General features: G+C 45.7%; 1 protein-coding gene across 21 annotated transcripts in view; it reads left to right on the top strand.

Moving 5' to 3' along the window:
• NRXN1 (neurexin 1) overlaps window positions 1–17,987 on the top strand; it is a 683,270-nt gene that overhangs the window by 244,945 nt on the left and 420,338 nt on the right. For all 21 annotated transcript variants that reach the window (XM_038751823.1, XM_038751829.1, XM_038751832.1 and 18 more), the window contains one exon: window positions 17,345–17,646. In XM_038751823.1, the coding sequence (XP_038607751.1) occupies window positions 17,345–17,646 (302 nt within the window). The remainder of the gene's footprint in view (window positions 1–17,344; window positions 17,647–17,987) is intronic.

Raw genomic sequence — 17,987 nt, 5'->3', positions numbered from 1 at the left:
GTTCTAAGTGCTGGGGAGGTTAACAAGGTGATCAGGTTGTCCCATGGGGGGCTTACAGTCTTCATCCCCATTTTACAGATGAGGTCACTGAGGCCCAGAGAAGTTAAGTGACTTGCCCAAAGTCACACAGCTGATAAGTGGTGGAGCCGGGATATGAACCCACGACCACTGACTCCAAAGCCCGGGCTCTTTCCACTGACCCACGCTGCTTGCTCTCCCAAGCGCTTAGTACAGTGCTCTGCACACTGTAAGCACTCAATAAATACGGTTGAATGATTGATTGAATAATTGCAACTATTTTTGCCCATTTTTTCAAGGGCTGTTCTCTTGCTTCTTAAGATTGCTGTCCACTGGCTCCCACTACTTGTAAATAATTTCTACCCGCCTGTCTCCCGCATCAGACGGTGCGCCTTTTTCCTCTGTTGTTATCTCCAAAGAGCTCAGGTCAGGCAATAATAGCTCAATCCCAACGATGGCTCTTCGGTCTACAGAAATGATTATCAAAAGATGATCCACTGATGGAGCCCTATATTCTAGCCAGGAATCAGTAGCTCAGCTGGGTTTCCAGGGCATCGCTACACCCTGGGATGAAGAGCGGAGAGTCTAATAGCGTCTTTCCCCTGTCCCTTCGACTCTCCGTCCCTCTCTGCAAGCCAACTTTAAAGCTGGCCGGTCGTTAGTCCTTGGCTTCCAGTTGCTATAGCAACCTAGAAAATCCAGACCCCGGGAGGAACAATCAGACGTTTGTTTGCTTTGCCAGAAAAAAGAGGCTCGAGAAAAGAAAACAGACCCCGGGCTTGTAAAAATCAGACCATTTTAAACACGGTTTCAATTAAGGTATTTGCAATTACCAAAAACACCGTTGAAGGTCCTGTTAGCACACATGTTAAAAAAAAAAGAGAGAGAGAGAAAACTTCACTTGCGCTTTTTGGGAAACAACCAAGGAGGTGATTATTCTGTTAATGGGTAAAGGTGAAGAGCTCACTACAAACGTCGGTGGAATCTCTGACGTGTTCTCCATTTGGAATAAACTTTAAGGCTCTCGGCATCTTATGGAGTGGGAGACTGCGTTTATTTACCTTCCAGTTTTATGCAAAAAAAAACAAAATTATACTAGCAACTCGAGACAGAAGCAAATCACATATTACGTGCAAGAGAGAAAGCGAGATTTTCCTCCCTGTTCCCAGCAAGTGAGATGAGCAGAGTCGAGACCTGGTGGCCAAAATTCTGCTGGTCCCGTCATGCCCTTTGCCCGTTTTGGGGTTGTCACCCAGAAGGGTCAAGCCACCAACTCTCTCTGTCACTTGCCTCAGTTGGCTCTGTTCTCTCTCTTAGGCAGTGAAGAGAAAAACACCTTTCTCCAAGGGACCCTCAAACACTGGCAAGATTAAAAATAAAATTCATCGACTCATTCACTATTCAGCAGTGAGGTTGAAGATGCTGATGTGGTCTGTGTGTGTGTGGATGTGGCTGGAAATGACCAGTCATTCCTTCCTAGGAGTCAAAGGCCCTGGGTTCTAGTGCCGGCTCCACCTCCAGCTGGCTGTGTGACCTTGGACAAGTCACTTTCCTCATATGGAAAAAAGTCTACCTGTTTTCCCTCCTACTTAGACTGTGAACCCAATGTGGGACAGGGATTATGTCCCATCTGCATATGCTGTGCCTTCTCCAGTGCTTAGTACAGTGCTTGGTGCATAGTTAGCCCTTAACAAATGCCAAGTCTCTCCATGCCTTCCAAGGCTTCTCCATGCCTCAGTTCCCTCATCTGGAAAATTCAGACTAAGACTGTGAGCCCCATATGGAACATGGATTGAATCCAACCTGATTATCTTCTGTCTACCCCAGAGCTTAGTACAGTGCCCGGCACGTAGTCAATTCTTAACAAACATCAATTAAAAGAAAAAAGCGGAGACAAGAGTTACCTTTAAATCTCACAAACATTTGAGAGGTGACGTCAGCGTCTGACAGAATCTCACCCAGACTCTAAACATAGGCCGGGGACCATGAAGTCTGCCTTCCTCGGTGCCCATGTGAGACTGGAGTGTGAATAGCTGTCTTTCTTCCCCCTCACAATTCAGGCTTCTTGATCTAGGCCTGCCTTGTTGGTTTCAAGACGGTCTGATAAGCCTCAGCCATCTATGACCAGGAATCTGAAATCGAAATACTTCCCTCAGGAACCTGTTCCCGTTTAGGCATGCGGAGAGTTGCTTTTACCGATCTGATTCTCGTTGCTTCACTTTGGATGATGCGTCCATCTCCAGTACTAGACATTGAGTAGACACCTCCCAAAATGCAGGATGCCGTCCTTTCTCCGAGGGCTTACCTCGGTACTCTGCTCCCCCAAGCTGCCAGGGCTACTCGGTCGGAATGGAGACAGGTACAAAAACAGAATTCTGGAAAGCCTGAAAGGATTATTTGATCATTTCAGTGATACGGTCTTATGCCTGTAGCTTTACAGATTTTTTTTTCATAGAAGAGAGGAAGCACACAAGATTTTGTGATATCAAGAAAAACTGTTCATTACAGCGTTCTGAGAAATGGTGGGTAGTGTGGGAAAGAGATTGATGGTAAAAAAAAAAAAGCCTCGTCTGTGAGTTGAGGTAACCTAACTTAATCTTTTTTCCACTTAACCTCTGCAGGCCCCAATTCCATGGAGCTAGATAAATGTCCATTTCTCCAGCTAGATTTCATGCTCACCAAAGACAGGGAACACATCTCTACTAATTCTTTTGTACTTTCTCAAGTGCATAGCCCCATGCTATGTTTGGTGCTCTGTGTTCTGCTACTCTTGGGGTGGTGTGGGAGCTCAGTAAAAACTCTTGATTCGTTGATCGACTGATGGATGTGTAGGCTATGGGGGAACGGAACTATGGTCTGATGATGAACAGGGACAAAAAGGTCCCACCCACGGGGATCAAATCTACTGGTTCTGTCTTATGCCGTCGAGTCATCTCCAACCCATGGCGATGCCATGGACACATCATCATCATCAATCGTATTTATTGAGCGCTTACTATGTGCAGAGCACTGTACTCTCCCAGACCGTCCCACTGCCATCTGCAATCATTCTGGTTGTATATCCACAGAGTTTTCTTGGTAAAAATCCAGGAGTGGTTTACCACTGCCTCCTTCCACATAGTAAACTCGAGTCTCTGCCCTAGACTCTCATGCTGCTGCTGTTCAGCACAGGGGAGTTTTGACTTGTAGCAGATCACCTTCCACTCACTAATAATAATAATAATAATGGCATTTATTAAGTGCTTACTATGTGCAAAGCACTGTTCTAAGCGCTGGGGAGGTTACAAGGTGATCAGGTTATCCCACAGGGGGCTCACAGTCAATCCCCATTTTACAGACGAGGCAACTGAGGCACAGAGAAGTTAAGTGACTTGCCCAAAGTCACACAGCTGACAATTGGCAGAGCCGGGATTTGTACCCATGACCTCTGACTCCAAAGCCTGTGCTCTTTCCACTGAGCCACCCTGCTTCTCACTAGCCACTGCCCAAGTTAGGAATGGAATGGATATGCTCCTGCTTGACTCTCCCTTCCAAAGTCAAGACTGGTAGAGTACTGGAAACTCTCCAGGTGTGACCTCAGGAGGGGCCTACTAATTCTCTTGTGGCTTTAATGGATAGCCTGGGAGTCAGAAGGACCTGGGTTCTAACCCCGGCTCTGCCTCGTGTCTGCTGTGTGACCTTCGGCAAGTCATTTCACTTCTCTGGACCTCAGTTACCTAATCTGTAAAATGGGGATTAAGATTGGGAGCCCCACGTGGGCCAGGGACTGCGTCCAATCTGATTACCTTGTATCTACCCCAGTGCTTAGAACAGTGCTTGACACATAATAAGCACTTAACAAATACCCTAATTACTATCACTGGATCTCCCAAGTGCTTAGCAGTGTGGCTCAGTGGAAAGAGCCCGGGCTTGGGAGTCAGAGGTCAAGGGTTCCAATCCCGCCTCTGCCACTTGTCTGCTGTGTGACCTTGAGCAAGTCACCCAACTTATCTGTACCTCAGTTGCCTCATCTGTAAAATGGGGATGAAGCCTGTGAGCCCTATGTGGGACCTGCCCCAGTGCTTAGAACAGTGCTTGGCACATAGTAAGCGCTTAACAAATACCATCATTATTATCATTATTAGTAGTAGTAGTACAGTGCTCTGCACATAGTAAGCACTCAATAAATGATTGAATGAATGAATGAATGAATGCTTAGCCTTGTGTGCCATATGGCATTCAACACTGTACTACTCCTGGGACAAATAGGAGCTCAGTAAATAGTCTTGATCAATTGATCAAATAGTCTTGATCTTCTAGACTGTGAGCCCACTGTTGGGTAGGGACTGTCTCTATATGTTGCCAACTTGTACTTCCCAAGCGCTTAATACAGTGCTCTGCACACAGTAAGTGCTCAATAAATACGATTGATTGATTGACTGATGGATGCGCAGCCCACAAAGAAGCTGAACTGTGGAACATGTCTTCCAATTCTGATACACTGCACTCTTCTAAGCACTTAGTACAGTGCCCTGCACACAGTAAGCGCTCAGTAAACATCCTCGATCGACTGATTGAAAACGGTCTCCTTCTACCAGTGCTCTGTGATTGGCTCTAGGGTACCTCTTGGTTTAAATCACCAAACCCAGGGCAAACGATCGACCAGATAGAATTAAGACCATCGACGCTGCCCTGTCCGGAACCCTGGCCTTGTTAAGAAAAAAAAAATAGCAGAAATTAATGAGAAACCGAGCAGTGAAATCCAATACAAATGGCAGATGATTTTAAGTCTAATCACTTTTGGACTGGCTTGGCTCAATACTGCTTCACCACAGATTTATTTTAACATATTGTTAATCTTCATGTATTTTAATAGAATTACTGCAGAATTTGTTTGAAAGTCATTGGTAACCTCTCAGTGGGGAGACAGTCTTATCAAGGAGCCTGAAAGATTTATTGACTTAAGAAGACCAAAAACAATCAGTAGGAAATATTGAATTGAAGAAGAAATAGCTCAGGCTGTCTGCCAAAAAAAAAATCACCCTCGAAAAACTACCCAGAGTGAAGAACATATGTAACCTTAATTACTTTGCCATGTTCTAGAAGTGTTATTTGATTTTTGAGAGTTTTGATGAAAATGCCCTCTATTAAGAAAACTTTTATGATCGATGGACCAAGCATGATTTCTAATGTAGAATTCACTTCATTATTTCAGGTTCACGGCATTCGCTTTGTCAATATGCTTCCTGTAGCAGCTTCAAAATAAGGAAAAACCTTTCTGGACAGACAGCATTCATTTTTTCATGAAAGATAGTTATTTTTGCATACATACAACTCATTAAAAAATAGTTGAAAGTAAAAATACGCTGAGTGAAAAATGTTTTCGGTGTAGTGAAAACCAGTTTCGTGAACACGTCATCTCGGTGTGTTCATACTGCTTCCCGCATTACTCCTTTTTTTCTCCAGATTTCATTTTCTGTGATCCTGTGTCTCCCCTATATCATAAGCTCCTTGAGGGCAGGGCCCGCTTCTTGTTTCTGCTGCAGTCTCCCATGCTTGTTGTACAGTGCTTAGCACAGGGCAGGTTCTCTTTAAAAAACGCTGATTAGACTCCAGGCAGTGGGAAAGGAGGAGACCAGATGGGGAAAGAAGAAGACGGTTTTCTAGTCTCCCTTCTCCTTATTCCGGACAGATAGCAGGGCATTCGCTTTCATAACAAGTTGAACCTGAAAAATCAGTCAGTCAATCTGTGCTATTCATTGAGCGCTTACTCCCAAAGTACTTGGGAGAGTACAATGCAACAGAGTTGGTAGACAGATTTCCTGCCCACAGCGAGCTTACAGTTGAGAGGGGGAGGCAGACACTAATATATGTAGAAAGAATTTATGATATTTAATTTGTAGATGTGGACATAAGTGCTGGGGGGAGGGGAGGAGGGTAGGTTGAATGTCAAATGGCCAAAAGTCCCAAATTCAAGGTCAAAAATGACCAGAGATTAGTGAAGTGATGTAGGATGGGGTAAATAGATCGAGCACTTTAAAGCCAATGGTAAGGAGTTTCTGTCTGATGCAGAGGCAGGTGGGCAGCCACTGGTGGTTCTTGAGGAGTAGCAAGACATGAACTGAATGCTTTTTCAGAAAAATGATTCAGGTGGCAGAGTGAAGAAACCACATAGTCGAGTGGATAGCGCCCAGGCCTAGGAGTCAGAAAGACCTGAGTTCTAATCCCGGCTCTGCCACTTGTCTACTGCATGACTCTAGACAAATCACTATACTTCTCTGAGCCTCAGTTACCTCATCTGTAAAGTGAGGATCAAGGCTGTGAGCCCCTGTTGTGACATGGACTGTGTCCAATCTGACTATCGTGTATCTACCTCAGTGCTTAGTACAGTTCCTGGCACATAGTAAGCGCTTAACAAATAGCTTAAAAATTATTGACTGGAGTGGGAAGAGATAGGAGTCAGGGAGGTCAGCAAAGAGGCAAGGTGGGATAAGATAAGTGCTTGGATCTGCCTGGTAGTAATTTGGATGGAGAGGAAAGGGCAGATTTTCACAATATCGTGAAGGTAGGATAGGATTCGGTAGCAGATTGAATATGTGGGTTGAATGAGAGTGAAGAATCAAGAGAAACGCCAAGGTTACAGAACTGTGAGATACAGAAAACTAAACTCTAGAAAAGACTGAAAGCTTGTTGTGGGTGGGAAATGTGTCTGTTTATTGTCGTATTGTACTCTCCAAAGCACTTAGTACAGTGCTTTGCACACAGTAAGCACTCTATAAATATGATTGAATTAATACCGAGAATCGGGCTATTTTTTACCATGTTGGGAAAGACAGGGGAAGGATGGGGTTTGGGTGGGGAGATAAGGAGTTCTGTTTTGGACATGTTTAATTTGATTGATTCATTGAGTAATCATTCAGTTCACTGAGCTGCAGAAGCACAAAAGTGTGCACAACACAGTAATTGGTGTTTGCGAGAGTACCAGAGTTAGTAGACAAGATCTCTACCCTTAAATAACCTATAGTATAGTAGGGGAAGGCAGCATTTGACAGAGAAGCAGTATTGCCTGGTGGATAGAGCCCAGATTTGGGAGTCAGAAGGACCTGTGTTCTAATCCCGGCTCAGCCATGTGTTTTCTAAGTCACTTCATTTCTCTATGCCTCAGTTCCCTCAGTGGTAAAATTTCAGAATTAGAACTGTGAGCCCCATGTGGGACATGGACTGTGCCCAACCTGATTAGCTTGTATCTACTCCAGTGCTTAAAACAGTGTCTGGCACCCAGTAAGCGCTCAACAAGTGCTATTTAAAAAAAAAAGACCCCCACTGAAATAATTTACAGATAGGAGGATTTAATAGGGAACTTAAGAAAACAGCATGGCCTAACGGATAGAGCCCGAGTCTGGGAGTCAGAAGGACATGGGTTCTAATCCTGTCTCTTCCACATGTCTGTAGTGTGACCTTGGGCAAATCACTTCACTTCTCTGGGCCTCAGTTCCCTCATCTGTAAAATGGGGACTAAGACTGTGAGCCCCATGTGGGATAGGGATTGTGTCTAATAATAATAATAATAATGATAGCATTTATTAAATGGTTACTATGTGTAAAGCACTGTTCTAAGTGCTGGGGAGGTTACAAGGTGATCAGGTTGTCCCACGAGGGGCTCACAGTCTTAATCCCCATTTTTACAGATGAGGTAACTGAGGCCCAGAGAAGTTAAGTGACTTGCCCAATGTCACACAGCTGACAATTGGCAGAGCCGGGATTTGAACCCATGACCTCTGACTCCAAAGCCCGGGCTCTTTCCATTGAGCCACGCTGCTTCCCCTAAACTGATTAGCCTGTATCTACCCCAGTACTTAGATCAGTGCTTGACACATAGTAAGTGCTGAAAAAAACCCATCATTATTATATTTATTATTATTATTATTATTATTATTATTATTATTATTATTATTATTATTATTATTATTATTATTATATAAGTGCTACAGGAGATTCCAAGTCCTTAAATATTTAGGGGGCCCAGAAACACCGAAGGAGGAATTCAGGGATATAAAGTGGCGAGATTGGAAATGAACAAAGGAAATAGTTTCAACAGTGCCATGCCAAACTATGCTCCACAGCCGATAACAGGACAGGATCACCAACGGCAAGGTCCTGGAAAACAAATCTCAAATCTTGGGCTCCACTAGACTGAAAACTCCTCAAGGGCAGGGAGCTTTTCTCTCAACTCTATCAGACACTCCCAAATACTTAGTACATTATTCTGTACACAGTAAGTGCTCAGTGAATTCCATAAGATTAACTGATGGAGCCTTGGAGATAACCTGCAAGGTTTCTGATGGCTGTCACTTTGGTTGGGCTGTTTGGCCCTTTCTTCAGAGAGGCAGTGTGGTTTAGTGGAAAGGACATTCATTCATTCATTCATTCAATCGTATTTATTGAGCGCTTACTGTGTGCAGAGCACTGTACTAAGCACTTGGGAAGTACAAGTTGGCAACATATAGAGACAGTCCCTACCCAACAGCGGGCTCACAGTCTAGAAGGGGGAGACAGACGGCAAAACAGAACATATTAACAAAATAAAATAAATAGAATAAATATGTACAAGTAAAATATGGGCTTGGGAGTCAGAGGATGTGGATTCTAATCCTGGCTCTGCCACCTGTCTGCTGTGTGACTTCGGGCAAGTCACTTAACTTCTCTGTAATTCAGTTACCTCATCTGGAAAATGGGAATGAAGACTGTAAGCCCCACACGGGGCAATCTGATTACCTTGTATCTACCCCAGAACTTAGAATAGTGCTTGGCACATAATAGGGGCTTAACAAATACCACAATTATTATTCAGTGACTTGGGCCATTGTCATTTTGCTCTCTCCATGTTGTCGGGGCGGGGGGGGGGGGGGGGGGGGGGGGGGGGGGCGTGTTTTGTGCTTTGTAAGGCAACACACCTCACTGAGGTATTACCCACTGCTCAACAGAGATGAAAGGGACCCTGGAAGTCACCCCACCTCCTTGAAGGCAGGGGTCACCTCTCCTAATAATTGTGGTATTTATTAAGCGCTAACTATAGTGTGTCTCAGTGGAACGAGCAAGGGCTTGGGAGTCAGAGGTCATGGGTTCAAATCCCGGCTCCACCGCTTGTCAGCTGTGTGACTTTGGGCAAGTCACTTCACTTCTCTGTGCTTCAGTTACCTCATCTGTAAAATGGGGATTAAGATTGTGAGCCCCACATGGGACAACCTGGTTACCTTGTATCCTCCCCAGAGCTTAGAACAGTGCTTTGCACATAGTAATGCTTACCAAATACCAAAATTATTATTATTATTATTATATGCCAAGCACTGTATTAGGAACTGGAGTATCTACAAGATACTCAGATTGTACATGGGGCTCCCAGTTCAAGTAGATGGGAGACCAAGCATTGAATCCTCATTTTGTGGATGAAGGAACTGAGGCACAGAGAAGCAAAGTGATTTACCCAAGGTCACATAGCGGACAGGAGTTGGAGCAGGGATTAAAACCCAGATCCTCCTGATTTTTTTTAATAATATTTGTTAAGCGCTTACTATGTTCCAGGCACTGTTCTAAGCTCTGGGATTTATACAAAGTAATCAGGTACCAGGCCTCTGCTCTGCCCATGCACCTACGATTGATTGAGAGAGAGAGGAGTCGGGGGAAAGGTTTATCGCTGGCAGATTCAGGATAAAGCCTGCATCTTCTTCTCAGATAACTCTTTGCTCCCTGCCCATTTCTTACCCTCTGCAGACCCTAACCTCAAATCCCCATTCTTATATCTTGGGAGAGTTCTGCAGAAACAAAATGCAGCCCCTCCCAATCAGACACCTCAGTCCACTTTTATAAACCTCATTAACCAGAGAATGCTGGGTTCCTGGTTCACCTCGGCCACAGCTGTTGTTATGCAATACCTATTTTAACGGGAGATAATTAGGACCAGAAAATTGCTCCTTGTTTATTAGTGCTTCCGAAGCCCAGTACAAGCTGTACTAATCCCATCTTGGTGAGTAGTGGGGAAACGAAAATCTTCGGTCAGCAAATTAGGGTCTGTCTTTGGCGAAATGATCTTTGCATAAGTAACTGAGGGCAAGAGAATGTGTTAGTTTTTCTTGTCGTTGTTTTTGTTTTTAATGATATTTGTTAAGTGCTTACTATGCGTCTGGCAATGTATTAAGCGCCGGAGTACATACAAGCTAATCGGGTTAGACATAGTCCCTGTCCTACATAGGGTCTCACAGTCTTCATCCCCATTTTACAGATGAGGTAGCTGAAGTTCAAAGAAGTGAAGTGACTTGCCCCTGGTCACACATCTGACAAATGGTGGAGCCGGGATGAGAAACCAGGTCCTTCTGATGCCCAGGCCCGGACGCTATCCACTAGGCCACTCTCCTTCTGATTCTGGTGCAAATCCCAGAATGATAGGTGTGGGTTATTTCCTTAACAGCGTGGCTAGAGAAGCAACATGGCTTAGTGGCAAGAGCCCGGGCTTGGGAATCACAGGACGGGAGTTTTAATCCCGTCTCCACCATTTGTCTGCTGTGTGACCTTGGGCAAGCCACTTACCTTCGCTGTGCCTCAGTTATCTCACCTGGAAAATGGGGAGTAAGACTGTGAGGCCCACGAGGGACAACCTGACTGCCTTTTATCTATCCCAGTGCTTAGAACAATGCTTAGCACATAGTAAGCACTTAACAAATACCATGATTATTATTATCCCACTGGGGACTTGTGTCACGGAGAATCTCTGGGGATGAATGGTGGCTGGGATGCATTTGGTGTTTTGGGGATTTGCTTTCATTTCAATTCACTTTCAATATGCCAAGCACCCTGCTAGGTGTTGGGGCAGGTAAAACATAATCGCCTCAAGCCCAGTTCCTCTTCAAATCAGCACTTAGAACAGTGCTTTGCATATTGTAAGCACTTAATAAATGCCATCATTATTATTATTATAAATGGTGAGGGCAAAGGGGTGATGGGAGAAGAGATATTTAATCTCAATTTTACAGTTAAGGAAATGAAGACCCAAGGAGGTTAAGTCACTTAATCAATCACTGGTATTTATTGAGTGCCTACTATGTGCGGAGTACTGTTCTAAGTGCTTGGGAGAGTATGGAAAAGTGGAGTCGGTATCCACAATTACCACTCTCAAAGACCCCGTGGCTCAGTGGAAAGAGCCCAGGCTTTGGAGTCCGAGGTCATGGGTTTAAATCCCAGCTCTGCCAATTGTCAGCTGTATGATTTTGAGCAAGTCACTTAACTTCTCTGTGCCTCAGTTACCTCATCTGGAAAATGGGGACTGTGAGCCCCCTGTGGGACAACCTGATCACGTTGTGATCTTCCCAGTGCTTAGAACACTGCTTTGCACATATTAAGTACTTAATAAATGCAATAATAATAATAATGGTATTTGTTATTATTCAGCAGGCAAGTGGGAGGGCTGGGATTAGAAGTTCCCCAGTCAGTCAATCAGTCAGTCAATCAGTGGTATTTAGTGAGCGCTTACTGTGTACACAGCACTGTACTAAGCACTTAGGAGGCTAGAGTACAACAGAATTGGTAGACATGATCCCTGCCCATGAGGAGCTTCCAGACTAGCTTGGGAGACTAATATAAATAAATGTTATGGACACAGACATGAGTGCTGTGGAGCTGAGGGTAGGGTGAATACCAAGTGCCCAAAGGTCACAGATTGGAGCGCATGGACAACACAAAAGGGAGAGAGAGTCAGGGAAAAAAGGCCTTAATCAGGGAAGACCTTCTGGAGGAGATGTGACCTTAGCAAGGCTTTGAAGGTCGGGGGAGGGGTAGTTTGGGGTATATGGAGGGAGAGGAAGATTCAGGACAGATGGAGGATGTGGGAAAGGGGTGTTGAGATTGATGGGATCAAGGCCCAGTAAGTAAAATGGCGCTAGAGAAGCAGATTGTACAGGCTGGTCTGGAATAGATTGGTGAGGTGAGTTTGGAGGAGATGAGCTGATAGATCAGTTCAGTGGGATTTATTTTTATACATCCCTTCTTCTTTCTCTTATGAAGTTAACTATCTCCTTAGTATTTGCCCGGGACGGTCAGCACCCAAGTCAGCTCTAAACTAATGTCAAAACGCATCGTGACTTGAAGGTAAACAGGCATTAGATCTATTGGAAGGTTTTGAAGCAGGAGGAGAGGAGACCTTTTCCTCATACTTTGTAATAGCAAGTGTTTAGGCATCCCAATTGCAGGGAGGAACAAATGCACATCCTCGGTTCCATTGTCCAGAACTTGGAAGCCAGCCCATTTTTCTGGCTGCTTGGGCACACACAATAAATAGGCCTGTACTCCAAGTTGTCTTTTCTGGACCCCTGGAATGAGAGGAGCTTGACATTAAAGTCTGCAGGAAAATGCCAATCCTACTTAGACTGTGAGCCCCACGCTAGACATGGAATGTGTCCAACCTAATTAACTTGTATCTACTCCGGCTCTTAGAACAGCGTTTGACAAAGGGTAAGTGCTAAACAAATACCATAAAACAAACAAACAAACAAAAACAAATTTAGCATCCTATGGGATGTGGAATTCATTGGTCTCAGACAGGGAACTTATCTACCAACTCTGTTATGGTGTGTTCTCTCAAACGCTTACTATAGTGCCATGCACATAGTAAGCACTCAATAAATACCAGCGGTCAATTCATTGATGGATTTTTCTGGAGCCTTCACACTTGGGAAAAGCAGGAGAACTCTGGGATTAGGACCCAGAACTGGAGTTTAGTTGGGCTCTGAGAGGAAGGTTCTTGTTTCTATAGAAACAGCGGTCAAGTAGAGTAAAATAGACTGTAGCCCTCTCAGTGGTGGAATGCTCTCTAGGTACAGGTCGTTTAGTGAGGCCTTGCATGGCATCATCCAAACTCCTCCCCTTCCACATGTAATTTCTCTGTGGGAAGGGGAAGTGGCGATGTTCTCAAATGGGGCATAGGTGATGGATTCCTTGGTAATAGATGGATTGGAAAATCATTCAGATGGTGGTATTCATTGAGAACTCACCATAGGCAGAGCACTGTCCTAGGTTCTTGGGAGAATACAACAGAGTCAGTAACCATGTCCCCTGTCCACAAGAAGCTTACAGCCTAGAGGAGGAGATCTGATTAGTCTAAACTAAAGGCCTGTATCTATGAAACTCCTGAAAATATCTTTTACATCATTAAAACCACTTGGAGGGTAGGAGGAAAAGGAGGAGGAGTGTGGCTGTGATAATAGTATTTGTTAAATGCCTGCTAGGTGCAACACACTATACTGAGTGCTTGGGAAAGTACAGCAGCAGCACAAGACACATTCCCAGCCCTCAGGGAGCTTCTACGCTATCAGAAGAGACATCCAGACTGTGAGCCCGTTGTTTGGTAGGGACTGTCTCTATATGCTGCCGACTTGTACTTTCCAAGCACTTTGTACAGTGCTCTGCACACAGTAAGCGCTCAATAAATACGACTGAATGAACAAATGAATGAATGTAGATCGAGTTCTTATCCAGAGGAATGACAAGACAGGCCTGCTCCTGACGTTTATTCTAGACATCTTTAACATGTTGGATCACCAAGGGATTCACCCTTGCGCTTGTATTTGTCCCCTTATTATTCACCCTTCCCTCAGCCCCATAGCACTTGTGTCCATATGCATAATTTCTTTATATTGCTGTCTGTCTGTCCCTCTAGATTGCATTCTCCTTCTGGGCAGGGAACACGTCTTCCTTGTTGTACTGTTACAGTGTATGCTCCCGAGTGCTTACTTTGGTGTTCTGTGCACAATAAACACTGAATAAATACATAGATTGATTGATTGATTGTGATTATGGGAAGGAAGATGGAGGAGAAAAAGAGGAACAAACACCCCCCACAATCTCCTAAATTTATCCATTCCCAAAACCCCCATTGTGTCTCTTACCTCTCCAGAAGTGAGACCAGGTACTCATTCATTCAGTCAATCATATTTTCTTAGTGGTTATTGTGTGCAAAGCACTATACTAAGCACTTGAGAGAGAATAATATAATGATAGACACATTCCCTGCCCACAATAAGCTCATAATGTTAAACAATGCTATTATGAATACTTCAGTCGAAGGAAACTTCTGTTGACGGTTCTGACCACCTTAATTTGAAAGGATACCTTGATAGGGCTTGTCTAATCTTGCCATTTTTAGCCCTGGGTATTTCCAGAGGTGGAAACCTGTTCATTCAAGTAGGGATTGACTCTATCTGCTGCTGAATTATACTTTCCAAGTGCTTAGTATAGTGTTCTGCACACAGGAAGCACTCAATAAATAAGATTGAATGAATGAATGAATGCAGGGTCCATTTGGCTCCCTGGCAACCAGCCAACCTAGGACTGGGGCTGGAAGAGGGCATGGATTTCCCTGAATCTCCAAGTCTCCCTTCCCATGGTCGCTCCTAACCGAAAGCCATGGCATTCTTATCCCTGGTGATGATGATGGTGTTCGTTAAGTGCTTACTCTGTGCCAAGTGCTGGCACTGTTCTAATCCCTGCTGGTAATGATCCCAAATTGGAGGAAAATGTTAAGACCCAACTTCCCCACTCTTCCCCACCAGGGAAAGCGGGAGAATCTCTGCCCACCTCAAATGGCCCAGCAATGCCAGCTGCTCCTGCCAAGGCAGCCCAAAGCCAAGATCTTTCCGACTCCCCCAGATTCGTCCAGTCCCATCAGGTCAGCCCGGAGGAAGAAATGGGAACATGCTGTTCTCTGCGGACATTGTCTTACCTGCAGGGAGCCATTTCCCACCCCCTTCCCGTTACCCGCTCTCACATCCCAACATTCCAGGGGCTCCCCGGGATGTGAACCTTGGATTTTTCACCCGAAAGACTCTTGAATGCGAAAGCCGATTGAAATTAAAATCAAGCATAAAAGTAATGGGCCGAGAAGAGCCGACCCAGTGGAGTCCACTGAATCTAGCACAGTAGTGATACGTTACTGTAAGCTCACTGTGTGCAGGGACTGTATCTGTTATATTGTTCCACTGAACTCTCCCAAGGGCATAGAATAGTGCTGTGCACACATTAAGCACTCGATAAATACATTTGACTGACTTTATCATACCTGAGTCAGGCCCTGGAGGGAAGGAGAGCCATTTCATTCATTCATTCAATCATTCAATCATATTTATTGAGCGCTTACTATGTGCAGAGCACTGTACTAAGAGCTTGGGAAGTACAAATTGCCAACATATAGAGATGGTCCCTAACCAACAACGGGCTCACAGTCTAGAAGGGGGAGACAGACAATTAAAAAAAACACATAGACAAGTGTCAAGATCGTCAGAACGAATAGAATTATAGCTATGTGCACATCATTAACAAAATGAATAGAATAGTGAATATGTACAAGTAAAATAAATAGAGTAATAAATCTTTACAAATATATACAAGTGCTATGGGGAGGGGAAGGAGGTAGGGCGGGGTCTGGGAAGGAAGATAAGGAGTTTCCTCTGTTCCTCTGCTTGGGGCTCTTGCAGGGTTGTTAAAAATGAATTAGATTTTCAATAAGGTCAGTTTTAGCGACCATTGTTGATGACTCCATCATGGGGGGCCTCCGTGAATATGGATGGCCATCGGACACTTGGTGGTGGTGGAGGGCAGTGTGGCCTCGTGGATAGAGCCAAGGCCTTAGAGTCAGGTAGACCTGGGTTCTAATCCCGGCTCCGCCACTTGTCTGCTGGGCGACCTAGGGCAAATCACGTCACTCCCCTGGGCCTCGGTTCCTTCATCTGTAAAATGGGGAGTGAGACTGTAAGCCCCATGTGGGTCATGGACCGTGTCCAACCTGATTACCTTGAATCGACCCCGGTGCTTAGAACAGTGCCTGGCACATAGTAAGAGTTTAACAAATACCACAAGAAAATCAATCAATCAATCAATCAATCGTATTTATTGAGCGCTTACTATGTGCAGAGCACTGTACTAAGCACTTGGGAAGTACAAATTGGCATCACATAGAGACGGTCCCTACCCAGCAGTGGGCTCACAGTCTAAAAGGGGGAGACAGAGAACAGAACCAAACATACCAACAAAATAAAGTAAGTAGGATAGAAATGTACAAGTAAAATAAATAAATAAATAAATAGAGTAATAAATATGTACAACCATATATACATATATACAGGTGCTGTGGGGAAGGGAAGGAGGTAAGACGGGGGGATGGAGAGGGGGACGAGGGGGAGAGGAAAGAAGGGGCTCAGTCTGGGAAGGCCTCCTGGAGGAGGTGAGCTCTCAGCAGGGCCTTGAAGGGAGGAAGAGAGCTAGCTTGGCGGATGGGCAGAGGGAGGGCATTCCAGGCCCGGGGGATGACGTGGGCCGGGGGTCGATGGCGGGACAGGCGAGAGCGAGGTACAGTGAGGAGATTAGTGGTGGAGGAGCGGAGGGTGCGGGCTGGGCAGTAGAAGGAGAGAAGGGAGGTGAGGTAGGAGGGGGGCGAGGTGATGGAGAGCCTTGAAGCCCAGGGTGAGGAGTTTCTGCCTGATGCGCAGATTGATCGGTAGCCATTGGAGGTTTTTGAGGAGGGGAGTAATATGTCCAGAGCGTTTCTGGACAAAGATAATCCGGGCAGCAGCATGAAGTATGGATTGAAGTGGAGAGAGACACGAGGATGGGAGATCAGAGAGAAGGCTAGTGCAGTAGTCCAGACGGGATAGGATGAGAGCTTGAATGAGCAGGGTAGCGGTTTGGATGGAGAGGAAAGGGCGGATCTTGGCAATGTTGCGGAGCTGAGACCGGCAGGTTTTGGTGACGGCTTGGATGTGAGGGGTGAATGAGAGAGCGGAGTCGAGGATGACACCAAGGTTGGGGGCTTGTGAGACGGGAAGGATGGTAGTGCCGTCAACAGAGATGGGAAAGTCAGGGAGAGGACAAGGTTTGGGAGGGAAGACAAGGAGCTCAGTCTTCGACATGTTGAGCTTTAGGTGGCGGGCGGACATCCAGATGGAGATGTCCTGAAGGCAGGAGGAGATGCGAGCCCGGAGGGAGGGGGAGAGAGCAGGGGCAGAGATGGAGATCTGGGTGTCATCAGCGTAGAGATGATAGTTGAAGCCGTGGGAGCGAATGAGGTCACCAAGGGAGTGAGTGTAGATTGAGAACAGAAGGGGACCAAGCACTGAACCTTGGGGAACCCCCACAGTAAGAGGATGGGAGGGGGAGGAGGAGCCTGCAAAAGAGAGAAACAGTACCATAGCAAAAAAAAAACCAAAAACCCAAAAGCAAGGAGGCTGGTTTCCCTTTGGAGTATTCTTTAGTCACGTATTGCCAATTCAGAGACCATCTTCCTTTTTGTTTGCGATCTCGCCCACAGGAAAAGAAGAATATATCGCCACCTTCAAGGGTTCCGAATACCTCTGTTACGACTTGTCTCAGAACCCTATCCAGAGCAGCAGTGACGAAATCACCCTGTCTTTTAAGACCCTCCAGAGGAACGGACTGATGCTTCACACGGGAAAATCGGCCGACTACGTCAACCTCGCACTGAAAAACGGAGCCGTCTCCCTGGTCATCAATTTGGGGTCAGGGGCCTTCGAAGCCTTGGTGGAACCGGTGAATGGCAAGTTCAATGACAACGCCTGGCATGATGTCAAAGTGACCAGGAATCTGCGTCAGGTAACAGTACAATGGATCGGACGGCGGCTGGCCTTGTCTCCACTGCAGCCGTGTGTTTGTGAGCCCAAGGGCGTGTGTGTGGGCACACCCTTCCCCAGTTTACGGGGTCCTCAGGGAGGGGATGGGGGAGCGCTGACCAGAGCAGGTGTTTTGTCCCGTGTATTTTCCACTTCTGGGTCACACCGTGTGGGCCTTCCTGCTATACTTGAGTGGGGCCATATCAGAGGCCATTTTGAAGGTTCCATCGTCTGCAGAGATTTCTCTGCATGTTTCCCCGGGGGGTGCTTCTGGGCTTTTCCCGCCTTTCCCACTGGGGTCAATGTAGCGTGCCCCCCCCCCCC

This window comes from Tachyglossus aculeatus, chromosome 9 (genome assembly GCF_015852505.1).
Source record: "Tachyglossus aculeatus isolate mTacAcu1 chromosome 9, mTacAcu1.pri, whole genome shotgun sequence".
NCBI lineage: Eukaryota > Metazoa > Chordata > Mammalia > Monotremata > Tachyglossidae > Tachyglossus > Tachyglossus aculeatus.
This window is presented reverse-complemented; position numbering and strand designations above follow the sequence as displayed.